The sequence below is a fragment of the Salvia miltiorrhiza genome, chromosome 2 (genome assembly GCF_028751815.1).
Source record: "Salvia miltiorrhiza cultivar Shanhuang (shh) chromosome 2, IMPLAD_Smil_shh, whole genome shotgun sequence".
In the NCBI taxonomy this organism is placed as follows: domain Eukaryota; kingdom Viridiplantae; phylum Streptophyta; class Magnoliopsida; order Lamiales; family Lamiaceae; genus Salvia; species Salvia miltiorrhiza.
In genome coordinates this window covers 62,698,490-62,719,093 of record NC_080388.1, presented here as the reverse complement: position 1 = coordinate 62,719,093, position 20,604 = coordinate 62,698,490, and the positions used below count along the sequence as shown (strand labels likewise).

Here is a 20,604-nt window from a genome sequence, read left to right as displayed (position 1 = left end):
GAATTTTATTTGGTGCAGCTAAAATGCAAACCACACTCCGCTTAACCATAAATCAACATATAGGCTATTCAGCACATAACCATAAATCGCACAAATAATATCCAAAAAAAATTCAAGAAGCAAAACCACATTTACCACAATCAAACAAACCCTAAGAAGATTCAAGCCTTCCTAGTCCTCCTAACTTTCCTCTCAGTGATCCCCACAGATTTCTCCAAACTCATTGGTATTGGAGGAGGCTTCTTGTTCTCCTTGCTAGTGCTCCTCAGCAAATACCTTGGTGTCCGTACCTCCCGCCTCTCAGACACTGGCGTGGCCGCAGCCACCGCAACAGCCGCTGCCTTCCTCCGGCTATCGAACTTGGTAGCCTCCCTCTTCTTTGCAGACTCAACTCTAACACCAAGATCATATGCATATGCAGGCTTCTTCTCATAGCCCTCAACTTCACCTTTCTTCTTCTTGAAAAGCCTCTCATTCCTTCTTGCACAATACTCATCATAAAACCTGCCTCTCTCAAACAGAGGGCTCCTTTGACCACCAAGAACACCTCCATCATCATCAAATGAGGGGTTTCCTTTTGTTCCAAATTCGTGGTGCACCATTTTTGCTAGGGCCCTTAGCTCACAAGAGATCGTGTGATATTCAGGCCGAAGCCCGGATTGCTCCACGTCCCAGCTGCGGTTAGGCATCTGGGATTTGGTCAATGAACCTGTTGTTTCAAAATCAATCAAAAAAAGAGCAATGGAGTTTGTATATAATTGGGGGAAAACCACAAACTGGATTTGGGAATGAATTTTTGAGTAAATTACTGGGAGCAGAACCATATAAACACATCATCGTTCAAATCAATCAGAAAAGAGCAAGAGAGTTGTATATAATTGGGGAAGATATGCATTTTTTGAGTAAATTATTGGAAGCAGAATCATATAAGCACATTAGGTTCAAATCAATCAGAAAAGAGCAAGAGAAATGTACATGATTGGGAAAAACAATGAAATAACTTAAAGCAGAATCATATAAGCATATCAAACCTGTTTTCCTCGTAATAATGCAAAAAAAAAAAAAATCAAGAAAAAGAACATACAGAGCCAAGAAAAAAATATTAAATCACAACTAATAGATATAGAAAAACAGAAGCTAAAAACCGCTATTGGGATCAGAAGAAGGATGGATTTTTGTTTGAAATAATTTCAGTAATCGCAATGATTATTCATGACAAGATGACCAGTTCTTCATTTGAACTTGTTTTTCTCATAAATCTTGATAAAATCACAACAGTGTCAGACAAATGCAACAAAAAAACGACCGTCTGAAATTAATAAACACATACACACACTCACACCGAGCTAAAACCACAACTGCGATCCGAAAAAAAAAGAATGTGATTTTGACTTTTTACAAATTTTCAGTATATTGAGTGATTCTCGAAAACATATCAATAAATTCTTCAATAAACCGATTCTCCTCTTAAATAAAATCCCGGTCAAGGAAAAGGCAAAAGAATCGCACAAATCAATTGAATATAAAATCTTAAAAAAAAGCATTCAAATAAACAAAAATCCATCAAATTCTTCAGAAAAACCTGGCGGAGTGCGGGCGGCGTTGTCGGCGGCGGGCTGAAGCGGCTTACGCCGTGAACGGAGGCGAATCGGAGACCTTGCGAGTGGAGGTTTGGCGCTTGACCTCAACATCATCTTTGAAATGTAATCTCAGCGAAAAATTCTAGAGAGAGAAGAGGAAAAACGATGATTGAAGCTTTATTTTATTTTTGGGTTTTATATATTCATCGTGGTTTTTGAATTTTTAATAGGGGCAGCGTTTGCAACGGTCACTTTCTTGATCCGACGGCTGAGAATGATTTCGTTTTAAAACGGGCGGCGCGATATTATATGTTTTAATTAGGGTTTAATTTTCTACTAAATTGTGATTATTTGCAGATCCTAAGCTTTATTACTGCAATCGTATACATTGAAATCCAATTGTTCAAAAATTGCAATTAATTAAAAATATAATACTGTGAATTCAGTTGTCCGAATGAGAAAAGTTATAATACATTCTGCATTAAGATTATATACATCTTCATTTTTCTTGATTATCAAATATCAAGACCCTGTTATAAAACACTAATCGATAATTTATATTAGGGAAAATTGCATGTAAATACGCAAACTTTGCTCAAAATTCATATTTGACGTGAAGTTCGGATTTTACAATTAAATACATCGATTTTATAAGTTGTTCAATTTTGACGCTGATTTTATTTTTGATGATTGAAAAAAATGACGTGAAGTTAAAATTTCATTTCGTTTGTTATTTATCCGGCGAACTAAAAGGCGTGTGTCGGCGAGACACGTAGGAGCTACTTCATTTTAAAATTTGGAAAAAATGAAATAGACGTCAATATTAAACAACTTACAAAATTGGTGTATTTAATTTTAAAATTCTAACTCCACGTCAAATATAGATCTTGAGCAAAGTTTGTGTATTTACATGTAATTTTCCCTTTATATTATAAAGTTGGGTCGAATAATTTGCTATATATATATTTGTCAATATGGAATACGAAAGATTAAAACTGTTGATTCGGAGTCTCAATAATTAAGACATATATCATGATATTATAAAGCTTTTATTTAATTATTTGACGTAATGTCATAGATCACCACGAGTGTTGTTAAAATTTAAAAACGATCGATGCGATATAAAATACTCCCTTCGTCCTAGCTATTTTGAGACAAACTTTTTAGGAACAAAATTTAAGAAATTAGTGTTTTATGTGTTAAGTACGGTAGGTAAAAAAGTGAAAATATAAATAGAAATAATTTTTTTTATAAATAAAAAAAAATTTCAAGATATGTGGAACGCTTAAAAAAATTATCTTAAGATAAGTGGGACGAATAGAGTAAAATATAAGGTAGAAAAGATAAACATGAATGGATAAAGCAAAATTTATATAAAAAGATTTTAAAGTTAGTTGCTGATGGTGCTAAATTTGTTATAGGTAAAAAGTTTTGAAATACATTTTGTAAATAACACTCCCTCCCTCCCTCTTATATACTCCCTCCGTCCCACTCCAATAGGCTCAGTTTCCTTTTTGGGTTGTCCCATTCCAATAGGCTCAGTTTCCTTTTTAGGTAAAAAAATTGTACTTAATTGGTGTGGACCACACCACTTTACTACAACTTTTCTACTAAAAAGTAAGTTTTCTTAATCTCCGTGCCCAAATAAAATAATTCAATAAAGAGGATAACACAAATTTTAATAAAAATAATTGAGTGTATTCAAGGAAAAAATTATCTCACTTTAAGAGATTCAACATTAGTATTGGCTCATCGTCGGCTCGAGCCGACCTTGGCGATCAGTCAATCGAAGCAGGTTAGGGTGGCTCGAGGCGCGACTCATGTGGATGAGCCTGACTCATTTGGCCGAAATTAGTGACGTATGTATCACACGCGCCCGATTTAAAATGCCTCCTTAATTAAATCAAAATTTCAAAATTCAAAACTAATTCATATGAGTCAACATGACGAGACAAACTAATGCAGCAGTTGGTTTATAAATGGGTTGGAGCATGAATGAGTCAAGTAGAGGCTCAACTAATGCTGATGTTCTAAGAATAATAATTTAGTGTATTTTTTTAATAAAGTGGTGGAATATATGTAAATAAGTTGGTAGATTGAGAGTAATGTATTGTAGATATTATCTATAGATATAATATGATTATTGTTTATGAACACCTCAACAAAATCATGACTATTCTATGAACGAAGACAATATTATCTTAGATAAAACCTTTAGAAGTGTTTTTTTTTGGGGGGGGGGGGATTATTACAGCCAAAAAATACACGAACTTTGATAAAAGTTGCAATTTTCACCTGAACTTTCAAATTGGCAAAAATATACCTGAACTTATATTTTTTGTTGTAAATTTCACCTCGACGGAGTTCAATCATTGCAAGTTCAGGTGAAATTTACAACAAAAAATATAAGTTCAGGTATATTTTGGCTAATTTGAAAGTTCAGGTGAAAATTGTAATTTTTATCAAAGTTCGTGTATTTTTTGGCTATAATCCCTTTTTTTTTGTATAAACTTTGGCCCTCAAAATCCTCTAAAATTCATGATTCATTGATTTCAATATGCTTCTTTAAATGGACAACGAACTATAATATAGTTCATTAGTAATATATTTTTTCTTCCATCAATAAAATAATTAAGGTTCACATTTCCAATGTTTGAAAATATGGAGCGTGTATGAATTGCCACTCAAAAATATTCTTTTTCAAATTGATCATCAAATAATATCGAGCGCGTATGAGTTATAAGTTTATAACTCAAAAATATGCTTCTTGAAATGATCATCATCTATAATGCTATATAATGTACCAACAATTGCATAATTAGAGACTATTGATTGGTAAGATATATGATTAAATATTTTTAATTAATTATCTATATTTTAAAATTTCAATCCATCAAAATAAATAAGAGATTAATTTTACTATTTTTATTTATCAAGACTAATCCTAAAAAAATAAACGTCTTTCTAGAGACATAATATGTGAAGGACCATTTTTAGCTCTTTAATCATTCAAGATCTATAGATGATATATCATCTTTATTTTAAGTGCATTATTTTTAATAGCTGGTACATTAATTTTTATAGTGGATACAATAATTTTAATGGTTCTCACGAAAATTATAATTCTCACTAAAACCACATTATATATATATGATTAGGTTATAGTGAGAATAATAATTATCACGAAAAAATGAGAATAAAAAATGAATAAATTACTGATAAATTAATATATAATATTGAATAAACTATTGATAAATTTATAAAAAATGAATACTCTGCAGTTCAGTTAATTCAATATATATGAATTTATAACATATTTAGCGTAGCATGCACCTACTTATATGTCGCGTAAAAACCATCATATTAAAAGAATTTTCTTGGACTATTTCTCTACATCCGCAAAACTAGTATGCTTTATGTTCAAATCTACACGAATTAATTAATGATAACAAATAAATATATTATTTCATCAATAATTTAATACTTAGTAAACTCATACAAATAAATATTTGTTTGTTCAATGCAATTCATTTAATACATGGACGTCAAAATTCTTAAAATATGGAGTATATTTTTTAAACAGTGATAATCTATTTTAGACCATTATTGAAATTGAAATATTTAATACAACTAAATAGATTAACACACTTCCATACACCTCTACAATCTATTTTATTTCATAAATGAGGATAAATAGATTATTTCATTGATACACTTCCAATTATTTAAATTCTAATCAAGTACGATAATTAAATAAGTAGAAAAGAGATTATTACAACTCATAACATGAGGATTATTTTGATGACAACAGATATATATTGTAATAACAATGTTATTTTATAGTCTATACAATATTATAACGACTACAAATGTCCTGATATAGAACTTAAGTTTTTTTTTTTCAACTAATATAATTATAATTAGATAGAAAGTTAATAATTCCAAGTCATTCTTCGATTGATTGGTGGTAATAGGGATGTCAAACAAGCCCGAAATCGACGGATCGGCCCGAATATGCCAATTAAAAGTAGAGTTAGGGCTGAATATTTTTAGGTCAAAAAAAATTTAGCCTAAATGGCCCGAATTGAAAATAGCTCAAGGTCGATAGAGTTGACCCGAAAATTGAGTGGGTTGACCCGATTAACCGAACACTTTCATAATAATAAATTTTTTAACTTTAATATTTTACTTTTTAATTCGATAATAACATTTTGATGCTTGTAGAATGTGCTTTGATTTTTTCCAACGGCTAATTAACAAACATTTATGACATAAAAGTCTAAGAAGTATAGTAATTTATATTAAATGGATATAGAATTCTTATCGGAAATGAAGTTAACATTATATATTACAGGGTTAAATAGCAAAAACAACCTCAAGGTTGACCCGCATTTTGCAATAACATCCCCAACGAATCGTAAATGGCATGGAACACCTTAATGTTATATTTTTTACAAAATTTCGTCCAGTCTTGTGATGTCCGTTAATAATCCGTCAACTTTTTTTTTATTTAATTTTAAATTAAAATGGGTCCCACTTCCTCATTAACCTAATAGCACACACACTAAAGCACACTCACTCACACACACTCAGCCACACACACTAACACACACACACGCACTGCCTCTCTCTCTCTCTCTTTCGGCACTTTGCCGCCGCCGTCGATGGTGGCGCCACCCGACGGAGCGCCGACTCTCTCTCTCCTCTCCCTCACATGTATACAATCATAACTCTCTTCTGCCTCTTTCTTTGATTCTCTGGCAGATCGAAGACAACGGCAAGTCCACCGCCGTCGCTACGTCGCCGGCGACGAGCCACCGCGGCTGCCGCCATCTTGACCCCATTACTCACACATGAAATAGAACAGGGGTCTCAATCCCGACCTAGTCAAACAACATAGAAAGTGGGGCCCAATTTTATTTAAAAAAAAAAAAAGAAATAGTTGACGGATGATTAACGGACGTCATAAGATTGGACGAAAAATTTAAAAAAATGTAACATTAAGGTGTTTCATGCCACTTACGATTCGTTGGGGATGTTATTGCAAAATGCGGGTCAACCTTGAGGTTGTATTTGCTATTTAACCCTATATTATATATACATATGTTAAAATAATTTGTATCTAAAACAAGGCGAAATGTCTTGATTTAAAAAAACACGACATATTTTTTATTATAAGAATACGATTATTTATAAAAAAAATTAAACATATAAGAAAATCGTAAACGCGCGGGCTCGAACGGATTAGCCCGAAATTAAGTGGGTTAGGGTTAGGGTCGAAAAAATTTAGTCCGAAAAATAAAAAAAATTGGTTTGCCCGAATAAAAAATAACCCAAAATCGAATGAATTGACTCGAAGCTAAATGGGCTGACCTGATTGACATCCCTAGGTGGTATTCGGATTTCGGATCAGATTTTTGCCTGATCCGATCCGATCCGAAAATCCGAAATTTCCCTAAAATTCAATCCGATCTGAACCTTATTATCCAAAAATCCGAATGCGAAAATCTGAAAAATTTCGGATAAAATCCGATTCGAATCGAAAAATCTGAAATGTGAAGAAAAAAATTCAAAATATTAAAAAAAATCTGAAAATCGAAAAAATCCGAAATAGATATCAACCTAACCTATTAGATAATTACAAGCAAATTAAGGTCCTAATTAACAAGCCATTAATTATAATCAACCAAAATGATAGTATATGGTTAGAATTAAAAAATATTTAACTATTTAAAAACTAATAATTATTTATATTTATTTATAATATTATAATATTAATTATATTATAAATACAATTCGAATTTTGAATTTTTTCGAATTTTTAAAGTGTCAATTCGATCCGATATAAAAAATTTGAACCAAATTTTAAATTTTAATTTTATTCGAATCGAATATTTGAATTTCGGATATTTTGCTCACCCTTGATATCTCCCCCAAAAAAATTAATACGCCGTGTGTTGACCAAATCATGTGAAGGTCTTTTATGAAAAAAGTCATATAGAGCAATAGCCTTAAATGTAAAGAAAATTTGAGCCTTCGAAGCATGACACACAACCTTCACCCAAAAAATTAATGTGCGGTGTGTTGACTAAATTATAGGTCTTTCAAAAAAAAAAAGATTTACGTACTGAAATCTATACCTATTATAAAAAAAACCTTATTTTATAAAATTTAATTTACCTGTTATCTCCCTCATATATATACTCCCTCCTATTTTATATATATGACGTTTTAGTCATTTGGACACTTTTTAATAAAAAAAATTTAGACCCATATTAACCTAATTTAATGATAATTTTATCTTATGGGAAAGCATAAACGAGATGTAATTTAATTAATGCCTCCTTATTTAACAAGGTTAATTATGGAATACAAAACTAAAACGACATGTAATATGAAATTAATAAAAAAATACTATAACGACGTGTAAATAAAATGGGAGGGAGTACTTAATTTAAGGTCAATTGTGTAATTTAATATATTATGCATATAATATATCTATAAATATATTATGGTTTATCAGTAGTATCCATTAGGACTCTTCATCATATAAGTTACTATTTTATATTATATAATTTTAATAATTTAGAATTAAAATACAAAGAATTAATAGTTTTTTAGAAATTTAATTTTACTAGAATCTTTGTAATTAAAATTAATTGTATGTAAATATGAAACCTATAAAATAAATATGAAGAAAAACTTAGGTGATGTTTAATCAAATAAAATTATTTTTTTTATTTTAATTTTATGAGCCCTATAACATTATACTTCTAAAAAATTAATCAATAATTGGTTCAAAAAGGACATTAAAATGATAAATATTGCTATAAAATGAAATAAAATATAAATTTATACTCATAACAATTTATTCATTAAAATAATTCTTTTTTACGTGCGTTCGCACGTCATCTCTGCTAGTAGCCTTAAATGTACAAAAATTTTGAGCCTTTGAAGCATTGCACAACCTTCACAAAAGAATAATAATAATAAAAAAAACGTGAAATGTGTTAACGTAATAATAATACTCCCTCCGTTCCGTATATATAGGCTTGTTTTCCTTTTTCAATTGTCGCATTTTTATATAGGCTTGTTTTCATTATTAAATGAAGATTTTATAAAAAAAGAAAAAAGAAAAAGAAACTAAAAACTTCATGAGAGCACAGAAGAGCAAACTATGGGCCGAGCCTCGTTAATATAGGCTTGTTTTTATAAAAAGTCTCCGTCCCACTAATCTTGATGCATATTCCTTTTTGGGTTGTCTCACGAATCTCGATGCATTTATAAATATAGTAACAATTAGCTAAAAAATAAGGGCTCTTAATTATACTTAATTATCACTTTTCAACTTTATTACCTACACACTTCTACTTTATCACTATTCTACTTTATTACATACACACTTCTAATTTACAACTCCTTAATTCCCGTGCCGAAAACAAATGCATCAAGATTCGTGGGATGAAGGAGTAATACTTTTTTACCCATTTACTATTATATCCCTATTTAATTCTTTAATTTACTTCAATTTTAATACATCATTAAATAATGAATATGGACATATTAAGAAGTTTACATATATGTTTTCATTTTTAATAATTTTTTTAATATTTGTGTAAATTTCAATCAATCTATATATATGAGAAAGAGAAAATTAATATGATTAATATCTAAAGTAAAAAATTTAAAATTCAAATTCACAATCTCGTTTTCATATTTCTCGAACAAATGGGATACATTGTGAAACCGACAAGAATTAACGTAATAGAAAATTAATGACTTATTGTTGAGTCAGCTCGATTGGATGTTTGCACCGTTGAGCCTCAAATAAGTTGAGTTGTGACATACCACTAATTGAGAAGTTCTGTTTGAAACATTCTATAATATTAAATATCCCCTCAAATTTAGTTGATGTTTATTAACTTATTATCTCTAAATATTATTCTCTTGACCTCTAATTAATATTAGCATTGAAGAGTTTTAAAAATATGAGTACTTCATTTCGTATATCGAGTTGCTTATGAATATAGTATTTTCATACATTGTTTTCGAAAAAATGTCATATTTTATCAAAAAGTTTGAACTTTTTTTTTTCCAATAGTAATATTTTTATTTTTTAAAAACTTAGTACGTGCACATCGTTTCAATGTATTAATGTCACAAGCGTCATGTTATGATACATGTGCATGTGTTGATCTAGCGATAGAAGGTTAATGTCTAAGACCTGAGGTTCTGGGTTCGAGTTCTCCTATTTTTTTTTTTTATAAATTACATAAGTAAATAAAGAAATTTAAATACTCGAACCTATAACCTCAAATCTTAAGCATTAATATTTTATCACTAGACCAACACACGCACACAAAAATGCCACGTTATTGAAAGAAAGAGGATTAAACATAGTGAAAAAATATAGTAATAGGTTGGCCCTTCCATAGCACCCAAAGGGCAAAGGGCAAGGGCCCAGGGTCCTTAAATTTAGGGGGATCCAAAATAAAAATACTCCTACAAGTTCATTAATATTAATTCTATTAAAAGATTTAGATTACTTCCTTAATGTTTTTATTATATATATATATATATATATATATATATAATATTGTTGATTATATTAGTTACTATGGCTTAAGTAGAAAGATTTTTTTCAAAATTAAAATTGATAAAATTATATTTGCATTCTACTATGTTTCAAAAAATGTTAAATGAGTTAGCGATATTATGTATTGAATATGAGGTATTATAAAAACTTGATCTTGAAGAGGTTATTGATAATTTTACTTCTCAAAATGCTAAAAGATCTAATTTATTTCTATAATTATTTTATCATTGTTTTATGATTTATTGCACTTTATACTAATGTTATATTTGTGCACCTATCTCAAGTTTGCTATAAAATAAAATTATTGAGGATTTATTTTCTTCGGGTAATTTTCTCCCTTCACTATTAATCACTTTACCACTGAACTAACGCACGGAAACTTAACTTTGGTCTTTTTTTGCCAGTTGCATGTCAACTCAACTTAACCCTCCAAAAAGATTCGATTTTGGAGTCGTTCAACTTGGAGAAAATTGGTGAAATTAAATTTGTCATTGACCTTTTGCAAAGTGTCAATCTGCAAGTACAGATGCAGAACAGAAATGAAACTTAGCACATTAATTTCTGCAGAAAAACCATTAATAATAAATTGAAGCAGAATCACATGCAGTGAAGCAAGTTGAGTGGCGGAACGTGCATCATGGATTCTGGAATGCGGAAAGAGGCGAAGAAGGTAGCGATCATCGGCGCAGGAATCAGCGGCATTGTTGCGTGCAAGCATGCTGTGGAGAAGGGGTTTGATCCCATAGTTTTTGAGGCAAGGAGCTGCATTGGAGGGGTGTGGTCCTCCACCATTCATTCCACCAAGCTGCAGACTCCCAAGGATTACTTCCAGTTTTCGGATTTCCCATGGCCCGATTTCGTGTTGGAAGATTTTCCTCATCATAAGCAGGTGTTGGAGTATGTTAGATCCTATGCTCTCCATTTTGAGGTTGTTCCAAGGATCAGCTTCGGCTCCAAGGTCACTGCACTCCACTACTCCGATGCTGCTGCTGATTGGACCTCTGGTCAGCCCTTTTCGTCCACAGGGAAATGGAGTCTTGTTGTTCAGGATGTTTTGCACCCTCTGCACCCACCCAAGGTACTCCTCTCTCTCTCTCTCTCTCTCAAGATGAACATCAATTAATTTGTTGTTGGTTTGTGTATATTGAGGTATATGAGATGGATTTTGTGATCCTGTGCATCGGCAAGTTCAGTGACCTCCCTAACATCCCCGATTTCTCGAGCCGTGCCTCGTTCAACGGAGAAGTCCTGCACACCATGAACTATGCCGCCATGGACAAAATGCAAGCAGCAAAGTTCACACAGTACAAGAGAGTCACCGTCGTTGGTTTCCAGAAATCAGCAGTCGACACTGCAGCTGAGATCGCCAGAAACAACGGTACTAATATAGTAATATGTCAAAATCCAACTTTTTCATGTTTTTTAACAGTGGTGATTTTGGCAGGCGCGAAGCATCCGTGTACACTGGTGTTCAGAAGAGTGCACTGGTGTGGTTCAGAAACTCTGGTTAAATTCACATTCAAGAATTTAACCAGATTTTCTCAGCTCATGGTTCATAAACCTGCAGAAGGCCTAATCCTCTGCTTTTTAGCCTTTGTGCTTTCACCTTTGGTAAGGTGCTTCATTTTCTAAGTTTGAAATAATAATAATAATAATAATAATAATGAAAGTTGGTGTGATTGGGCAGCGGTGGATGTTCTGTAAGGTGGTGGAATGGTACATGGGATGGATATACCCTCTGAAGAAGTACAAGATGGTTCCCGACCACTCCTTCCTCAACCAGATATACTCGTGCATGTTCATGATCCTGCCTTCAGATTTCTACCACAGAGTGGAGCAAGGCAGCCTCGTCTTGCGCAAATCCACGGTGGCGGGCTTCTACGAAAGCGGCCTCCTCCTCGACGGCGGGACCACCCGTCTCGACACCGATGTCGTCATCTTCGCGACGGGGTACAAGAGCGACGAGAAGATCGCCGCCATCTTCTCGTCGCCGCAGTTGAAGAAATGCATCACCGGATCCTCGGCTCCCTTGTACAGAGAATGCATACATCCTCGGATCCCGCAGCTAGCAATCATGGGATACTCGGAGAGCCCCGCCACGCTCTTCACCTTCGAGATGAGGAGCAAGTGGGTGGCGCATTTCCTGGCGGGGAGGTTCCGGCTGCCTCCCGTGGCGGAGATGGAGGAGAATGCGAGGAGGTGGGAGGCCAACGCCCGCCGCTACAGCCGCCAAAACTACAAGAGAGGCTGCGTTGGTGTGATGCTGCAGCTGCACTGCAACGATGAGATCTGCAGAGATATAGGTAGCAACCCCAGGAGGAAGAAATGCCTGCTATCTCACATCTTCTCTCCTTATCGCCCCTCAGATTATGCACATTTGTGACTAGCATTTTCGACATGTTTGAGATTTAAGTGATATTTACTTCGTTATTAAGCTTTACATTTTGCTAAAACTTTGTCCAACTTGGTTTTAATCACGATCATATCTATCAAAATTAATCAATATCATATCTAAAACAGATACTGAGATAAATTAAATAGATCACTAGTTTGGCCCATGATCAAATACTCTTCTTTAGTGATGCACAGAGATGTTACATGTATATGGTTTTAAAGTAGATCACTAGTTTGGATGTATACAAATCAAATAATTTTGATTCTATTCGAATTTTTAATTTTTTAATTCGAATATAAATACAATAATTATCAAATGTAATTGCAAATCCGTGATATTCAATGTGTATATCTTATTTGAAATATAAACAAAAAATAGTTATAAAGTAAAATAAAGAAAAAAATAACATTTACTTAAAAAGCTTAATATTATTTAAAATATTATTTTAAAATTTTTCTCCTTCAAAATTACAAATCAAATAATTTAAAGTGAATGAATCGAACTGGATAGCAGATTATTCCAAATCGAATATTCAAAATGTATATAGTGATATTCACCAATGCAGTTAATGGTTAGTGGTTTAATTACTTTCGACCTACATAATTAAATTAATTACTTACCTTATTTTGTTTCCTATAACGATAATATAAATTATTTTCCGTAAATAAAGAAAGATAAATGATCGATTTAAAGGAACACGTGTTTGCAATTTAGACTACTTAGCTTAAATTGTCGATTCTCCTTGTATCGTGTGATCATGATCGAGTCCATGACTACAGAAACACTTCTATTTTATGTCCCTTTTTTTAATATACATTTTGTTTTACTTTACATCAACAACCTTACATGAAATCTTCAGTATTAATTATATGTGAAGCTAAATGAAGAACATAACGTACATTAATTTGAAATGTCCCCAAGGGGACACCATGCGAATATTTATTTGAAATGGAAATCTATGTACCAACATCGATTATTTATATATATATATATATATATATATATATATATATATATATATATATATATATATATATAAATATAGGAATTAATTGGCTGACCTGATAACCCTAATTAATATTTTACTACTTGTTTGTTTATGATTTTCCCATTATTTTAAAAAGGGTTGGTCTTGCATGCACGCGGTCGCACATTATGCGATCGGTTACTTTTAAGCATAAGATATACATTTGTTCGCACAAATATAGGGTGTGGTTATAATGAGAACCACACTTATCGTGAGAACATAAGAACCATTCAAATCAATGCATCTGCTATATAAATTAATGCATTCGCCATTAAATTTAATGCATCCGAAAATAATAAAAATTTTGCTCCCTTCAGAATTCGAACCCAGGATCTGCATTCATCCACCAAGATGATGCATCCACCGTAGATCTTGATGATCGAATGGCTTAAAATGGTTCTCCGTTCTAATTTTATTTAGTGGTTCTTATTTGAACCTCTCCCCACAAATATATACTTATGTAATAATACAAGTTCTCATGAATAAAAGTAACATGCACTTATCGTGAATAAATGTAATACTTTATAAATATTACATTTCATTGTAACAATAATTATTTTTTGTAACGATAATGATTACTTGACCAAATAGTTAAGAATATTAATGAGTGAAAATACTAAATTAAAAGTTCTTATCAATAAAAGTAAACATTATTGTGAAGAAATGTAAACTTTCAAATCGATCTCATAATGTGTACCCAATAATTTGCATTTTAAAAAAATAGCTTGAAGATAGAGCGAAATGCAAATATGCATTTCAACATTTACGCAATCTTCCAGTTGCTTGAACTTTTTGTTAACTTTCGTCAATTTATATTTTGGCCTGTAAGTCAAATTAATTATTTGGAATTCAATTAAATCATATCATTTTTAGCTTATATATGTATTTGTAATTAATTGAAACTCGTTAACTGAGTTTAGATCGATCAATCTGCAGGACGTGTAGCCACATTAATCTACATTTCTTTTTATTAATTTTATATTCTTACTATAAATTGGATTTTTTTATTAGAATAAATTTATAGATTTCAGTAAATATATTATTCATTTTTACATAGTGTAACATTTTTATTCAATTAATTTAACAAACATAATGCCTTAGATGACGAAAATGTATAGTGGTTTCTTATCTTTTTATTAAATGAAAACGTAATTGCTCTCGTTGAAAATCCCATTCATGTATTACAGTACTACTTCGAAAGTGACATTTCAGGTGCCAGAATTAATTTGGCTGACAAACTAAACGCTTTATTCTAACTTAAATTAATGAGTTTTAGGCTTTATATGTATAATTAGGCAGAAGGCTTTTTTTTAGAGAACCTAATTAGTAATTAGGCATAAAGGTTTGGGGAGCCTCGTGTAACACAATCTCACGGTAAAATAAATTACAGATCAGTACTCATATGTGTGTTGGCCTAGGGTGTGTGTATTACCTAGCAGTAAAAAGTTAATGTTCAAGATTTCCTCAGTCACATTATTATGTAATTTATCAAAAAAAGAAAAATTACAGATCAATATTTAAGTCATAACTAATACCGTGAATTTGGATCTTAATTTTTAACTCATCTCATTGCAAGGATAAATTCAGAAAGATATGTATATATACACGTCCACAAAATAGTCTTAATTTATTATTTTTGTCCGTTCATAAAAACTTGTCCTAATAATATTTGATGTGATAATATTTATAACTTCACTTTTTTTTGATAAATTAATAATATTAAATAAAATAATTTAAAGATTGCGTCATACATATGAGACTCGAGTTCAAGACCTTAATCTTTTACGGTTTGACCAACACACACATACACTTCCCTTATTTTTCCACTAATGAATAGATGATCGAATCATCTCTTATGGTTTGACCAACACACGCATACACTTCCCTTATTTTTTTCATTAATAGATAGATGATCGACATCTATATGTTGATTTTATGACATATGAATCGAATCATGTCATTTATGTTTGTTTCTATAAGCGATGAATATGATTGTCCTCCAGTCTCGTAGTCAACTATTATCACAATTTTGTTGTGTTAGTGATTTTTAAAATTCGATTTCGCATTATCTTTATTGAGTAGTGAAAAGAATATCATAGTAATTCTTAAGTTTGAATTTATATTTTAACTGATCTGGATTATTATTAATTTATTTGGTATGATTTTTGGAGTAGTAAAGGAAAAGGTTCCTTTAACTGGCATTTCCATCTTCATATAATTTTGTGGTCAAACCCTAAAAACACAAATCTCATTTCCCCCAAATTAACATTCATTCACTCTGTACTTGGGCTGAATTCTACTCTCCTAGACACGCAGATACATACACATATACGTACACCTACATATATACATCACATGCAAACACGTTCAGCCATTATTAACTCAAGAGTTGTGAGGATCTGGTGGAGAGCTGAATTTCACGCTCAGCGCCCTTCTAATTCCGTTACAGAATTCGAAAGGGGTAAATTATTTTTCATTTTTTTTACTGCATTTTGCTGTATATGTTGATTTCTCAAGTAATGCGGAGTTGGGTTTTGCTTCGATTCCAGCTGAATTCGATTACGCTGTGTGGTTAGATCTGTAATTTTGACGTGTTGCTGAAGTGGGTTTGCGGGATTGAATGCGATCTGGGAGAATTTAAGGGTTTTGGGACGTTAGATCTGATGGTGGTGGGATTTGAGTGAATTTGAATAGCGGAGTATGGTTGATGCTTATGTGAATCTTGTGATCTGTGTTGAAATTAAGAGTAGAAATTCTTCTTGATTTGCTAATTGATTTAGGATAGTGATATTAGTTTGGAGTTTTAGATGGCGATTGATTCGGTGATCTGATTTGTGTGATAAATGCATCTCATCACTAGGCTTTGGAATATATTGGATTTTTTATTAAATTCTGTTCCATTTTTGCTTTAATAATTTCCTAAATTGATAAAGTGTGGAATTAAGGACTGCTGTATACAAACATGACTATTTTTCTTTTTTTCTTTTCGTTGATATCAGTTATATAGTAGAAAATTTGTGTCCAACTGGGTAGAATGGCTGTTTTTTCTGACTCAGAAAGTTAAGCTATCTGAGGTTTCTTTATGCTGGAACTGTTTAATGTGTTACAACTTTTATATTGGGGTAATTATATCAATGAAATGTTTAATAATTGGCTTAAACCTTCTGACTGAAGCGGTACTCGTGCAGGATATTTAGTGGAAAGATCTCGTATTGGATGTGGTGGTCTCGTTGCTACTTTATGGTCCTATCAGGGTAGCTATTCACCCCTCGTGACACGAATAAGGAAAAAATAAAAGAAAACAATATGCCATCAACAAGCAAAGCTGATAAGAAGGCTGCAGTCGATGCGGCTGCATGGATGTTCAATGTAGTCACTTCAGTTGGGATCATAATTGTGAACAAGGCATTAATGGCTACTTACGGCTTCAGTTTTGGTATAATTATCATCATTTATCATGAGCAATTATTTCTATTTTGCATTGTTTGGACTTAACATGCACATTCGTGGTCAAAATTGAACTATTGCTTGAGACATATTCGTAAATATTTGTTGAAAATTTCTGTAGCTGTCAATCTTAAGGATAAGGATGTATGATTGCATGCCGGAAATAATTATCAGTTATAGACTTATGTGGACTCCTTGGGTGTAAAAAGGAGGAAGAATGTTCCTTCTTGGTACTAAATTTTATCGATGTACTCCTGCACCGAAGCTAATTTTGTCTCTAGTCTAGAAGTTATATCATAGGCACTGTAATACACCTTGATAATTACAAAAAAGCTTAATGCACTCTTTATGAAGAGCCAAGTGAAGTGATACGCAGTAGCGACCATTTTTTTCACCAGCAATTGAAACAAGGAGGTAGCTGAACTAAAATAATGACAGAATTATTTTCTGATTTTAATGGTGGATTTTATGGAAAATGTTTGAACTTTACAATTTTTGTTTATTGTGCTTCCATTATAGTGCAAGGTTCTTTAAAGGTTTGTTAACTAGTTCCACTTGTGCAGCGACTACATTAACTGGTTTACATTTTGCTACCACAACCTTGATGACGGTCGTTCTAAGGTGGTTGGGTTACATTCAACCTTCTCATCTACCATACTCGGAGCTTCTTAAATTTATCTTCTTTGCAAATTTCTCCATTGTTGGGATGAATGTCAGCTTAATGTGGAATTCAGTGGGATTCTACCAGGTAATTATCAATGAAATTCTTCCATGGGTGTGGATATTTGTCTAAGATTTATGAATACACCCGGACCAATCTTCTAGTTCAAAATAATTTCGATTCAAATGACTAAATTACCCTAAATGCATCTCTTGATTCTGGCTGCAATTTGCACCTGTTTCTGGTGGCAGTTAGGTGATCTTGGTATATTTTTTTTTACATCATAACGAGGACAGTATTGATGTAGCTGTTGGGTTATTTGGACCAAAGGACACAGTGGCTGGCTGAGTACCAGTGATGATGTGGGGCTGTGGAGGTAAAAAAGGGAGAGGAGATGAATTTGGGGTATTTTAATCATGTCTATTAACATTATTTTTGAGTGGCTAGTAGTTCGGGTGTATTTGTTGATTCCGTGGGCGCGTGATTATCCACACCCTTCATTCATCATTAATGAAAAATGAAAAGGAAAATGGGGAACATATATGGCAACTTAAGTTACTGGATCACTAATGGTTACTTTATGTCTTGCATACTTTCAGATCGCAAAACTGACTATGATACCTGTCTCCTGCTTGTTGGAAGTTGTGTTTGACAAGATCCGATATTCGAGAGACACAAAGCTTAGCATCTTAATTGTTCTCCTGGGTGTTGCAGTCTGCACAGTTACTGATGTGAGTGTTAATGCCAAAGGATTTGCCGCTGCATTTATTGCAGTCTGGAGTACAGCACTGCAACAGTATGTAAGTTTCACTTTATTCACTATCGTAATATCATACTTTCTTTGTAACTATTAAATCAAAGAAGCACAATTGGATGTATGGATTTGGGCAAGAAAGTGGCCATCTACATATACTTGGTTTGTAAAATCGGCAATGTCTGCTGCAACAGAGATCTAATTTTCCTCTTAAAATTTTAATGAGTTACATAACTTACATGTGGAGTAAAGAATATCTTTGAGTACTGTAATGTGCTTTCAGTTTAACGGAATGTCTATCTTAGGTTGTGCCATTAACTATTTTGTATGCATTATTTGAAGATGATCATATGATTTGGGATTTGTATATGCAGTATGTTCATTATCTCCAAAGAAAGTATTCCCTTACTTCCTTCAATCTACTGGGGCATACGGCACCAGCCCAGGCTGGATCACTATTGTTGCTAGGCCCGTTTCTAGACTATTGGTTGACAAGCAAGAGAATCGACGAGTTTCAATTTCATTTTCCATCTCTGGTAAGTATTCTCATATCCATACCCATTTGTGTTTTTTTGGTTGCTCTCAGTTTCCCCCGATCGTGGTATGATAACTAATTAGTATTACTTCTCTGTCCATACCTCTCTTTCAGTTTGCATATCATAATCATTTTTAGTTTTTCTGGTTTCACAGATGAGTGTCAAAAGATATTAACTCTTAAACCATTTTATACAGTGGTCTAGGTATTACCCATAGACGAAATTCTCCGGTTTATTAACTATGCTTAGGCTTGCTCCGCGTGTGATGATGACTTAGCCTTTTAATGAGAAATAAAGGAAAGTACTGCACATTTTGTTTGATTTCAGTCACAAACTTCTCAATTCATATTTTGGTAACTTATCACTTGCAAATACTACACACCAGCAAAATGGGGCATCCATCTCTTACACACTCCGTTTCTCCCCTTCCCTACCAGCCATGAAAATTGATGTGTATCTGAATCTCTTCGCCTCACGGTGAAGCTGTACTCATTGCCAAACTGAGGCGCATACAATAACCTTAATCTTTGGCTATTCAGGTGTTCTTGATCCTGTCATGTACTATTGCAGTCGGGACGAATCTCAGCCAGTTCATCTGCATAGGCAGATTTACTGCTGTTTCCTTCCAAGTCCTCGGCCACATGAAGACTATTCTTGTACTGATCCTCGGCTTCTTATTCTTTGGAAAAGAGGGCCTGAACATACAAGTAGTCGTTGGCATGATCATTGCCGTTATTGGGATGGTCTGGTACGGCAATGCCTCGTCAAAACCTGGTGGCAAAGAGCGACGCAGCCACTCAATGTCCAGAAACAGTCAGCAAAAGCACGGAGGGTCGCCAGAATCTTCTGAAGCCGATGACAAGGTGTAAGACTCTCGAACAGTTGACATTGTAGCACACAAAAAGGTTAGCTCATACCACGATTCTTTAATGGTCTGACTCTAGATACAGTGGAAACTCTTAAATTGGTTTATTATTAGAGTCTGCTCATTACAAAAGCACCAACTGAGGATAAACAAGAACAGGAAATTTTGTATTTCTGATAAATACAGTCTCTTCTCTACCCCTACTCAGTGTTAAAATTGCCATTATTCATCGGGTTTTCGCCCCTTGATCATAATTTATAGTGACATTAATTCCTCATAAGTTATAGTGTCGTTTATATTTTTCTCATTTATCAAAGGAGGGGATATGATTATTCTACTGATGCTGTAAGGTCTATGAGCGTTTTTGCCTATTGGTGTTGTGTATTGTGTCTTTATGTAAAATTTGTATGAGTTCACTTTGTAATTTTGTACGGAACCAAGAGAGGTTTTTGGCCCCTATTTATTTTATTTTGAGAATTCTTGATTGTTTTTTTAAATGTTTCGATATTTTGAGTTTGTTTTGGTAAATTATTTTGTATATTGTTTCAAAAATATACAGCAAGAATTGTATTGCCTTTATCCATAACCTTATATACGCGAACAGTGAAGAGAGTAATGGCCAGACACCTTCTAAAGATTCTTATATAAACAAAGTATATTTGACTGCTTAATTTGTAATAATAAATTAATAATGTGAATAGTTCGTTAAGATTTTACGAATTATAAAAAATTATGGAATGTAA

General features: G+C 32.8%; 3 protein-coding genes across 3 annotated transcripts; 2 read left to right on the top strand and 1 right to left on the bottom strand.

The window, feature by feature from the left end:
• Positions 1–36: 36 nt before the first annotated feature.
• Positions 37–1,812, bottom strand: LOC131010973 (uncharacterized). The gene is made up of 2 exons (XM_057938692.1): positions 1,583–1,812; positions 37–709 (listed from the first exon to the last, which is right to left on the bottom strand). Exons 1-2 carry the CDS (start codon positions 1,692–1,694, stop codon positions 162–164), a joined length of 660 nt encoding a protein of 219 aa, XP_057794675.1. The 5' UTR covers positions 1,695–1,812; the 3' UTR covers positions 37–161.
• An 8,843-nt stretch (positions 1,813–10,655) lies between these two features.
• LOC131010972 (probable flavin-containing monooxygenase 1) lies at positions 10,656–12,629 on the top strand. Its single transcript, XM_057938691.1, has 4 exons — positions 10,656–11,254; positions 11,326–11,554; positions 11,621–11,787; positions 11,864–12,629. The coding sequence occupies exons 1-4, from the start codon at positions 10,814–10,816 to the stop codon at positions 12,557–12,559; spliced, it is 1,533 nt and encodes a 510-aa protein (XP_057794674.1). The 5' UTR covers positions 10,656–10,813; the 3' UTR covers positions 12,560–12,629.
• Positions 12,630–15,623: 2,994 nt separating this feature from the next.
• On the top strand, positions 15,624–20,338 carry LOC131010971 (UDP-rhamnose/UDP-galactose transporter 6-like). The gene is made up of 6 exons (XM_057938690.1): positions 15,624–16,059; positions 16,787–17,034; positions 17,609–17,793; positions 18,306–18,506; positions 18,835–18,996; positions 19,536–20,338. Exons 2-6 carry the CDS (start codon positions 16,905–16,907, stop codon positions 19,863–19,865), a joined length of 1,008 nt encoding a protein of 335 aa, XP_057794673.1. The 5' UTR covers positions 15,624–16,059; positions 16,787–16,904; the 3' UTR covers positions 19,866–20,338.
• The last annotated feature ends 266 nt before the right edge of the window (positions 20,339–20,604 follow it).

Coding starts and splice junctions, on each gene's coding strand:
- LOC131010973 (XM_057938692.1), bottom strand. CDS start 1,694: ATGATGTTGAGGTCAAGCGCCAAACCTCCACTCGCAAGGTCTCCGATT. Junction 710..1,582: donor CGCCGCCCGCACTCCGCCAG/GTTTTTCTGAAG, acceptor TTGAAACAACAG/GTTCATTGACCAAATCCCAG.
- LOC131010972 (XM_057938691.1), top strand. CDS start 10,814: ATGGATTCTGGAATGCGGAAAGAGGCGAAGAAGGTAGCGATCATCGGC. Junction 11,255..11,325: donor ACCCTCTGCACCCACCCAAG/GTACTCCTCTCT, acceptor GTGTATATTGAG/GTATATGAGATGGATTTTGT. Junction 11,555..11,620: donor TGAGATCGCCAGAAACAACG/GTACTAATATAG, acceptor TGATTTTGGCAG/GCGCGAAGCATCCGTGTACA.
- LOC131010971 (XM_057938690.1), top strand. CDS start 16,905: ATGCCATCAACAAGCAAAGCTGATAAGAAGGCTGCAGTCGATGCGGCT. Junction 17,035..17,608: donor TACTTACGGCTTCAGTTTTG/GTATAATTATCA, acceptor CCACTTGTGCAG/CGACTACATTAACTGGTTTA. Junction 18,507..18,834: donor GTACAGCACTGCAACAGTAT/GTAAGTTTCACT, acceptor TTGTATATGCAG/TATGTTCATTATCTCCAAAG.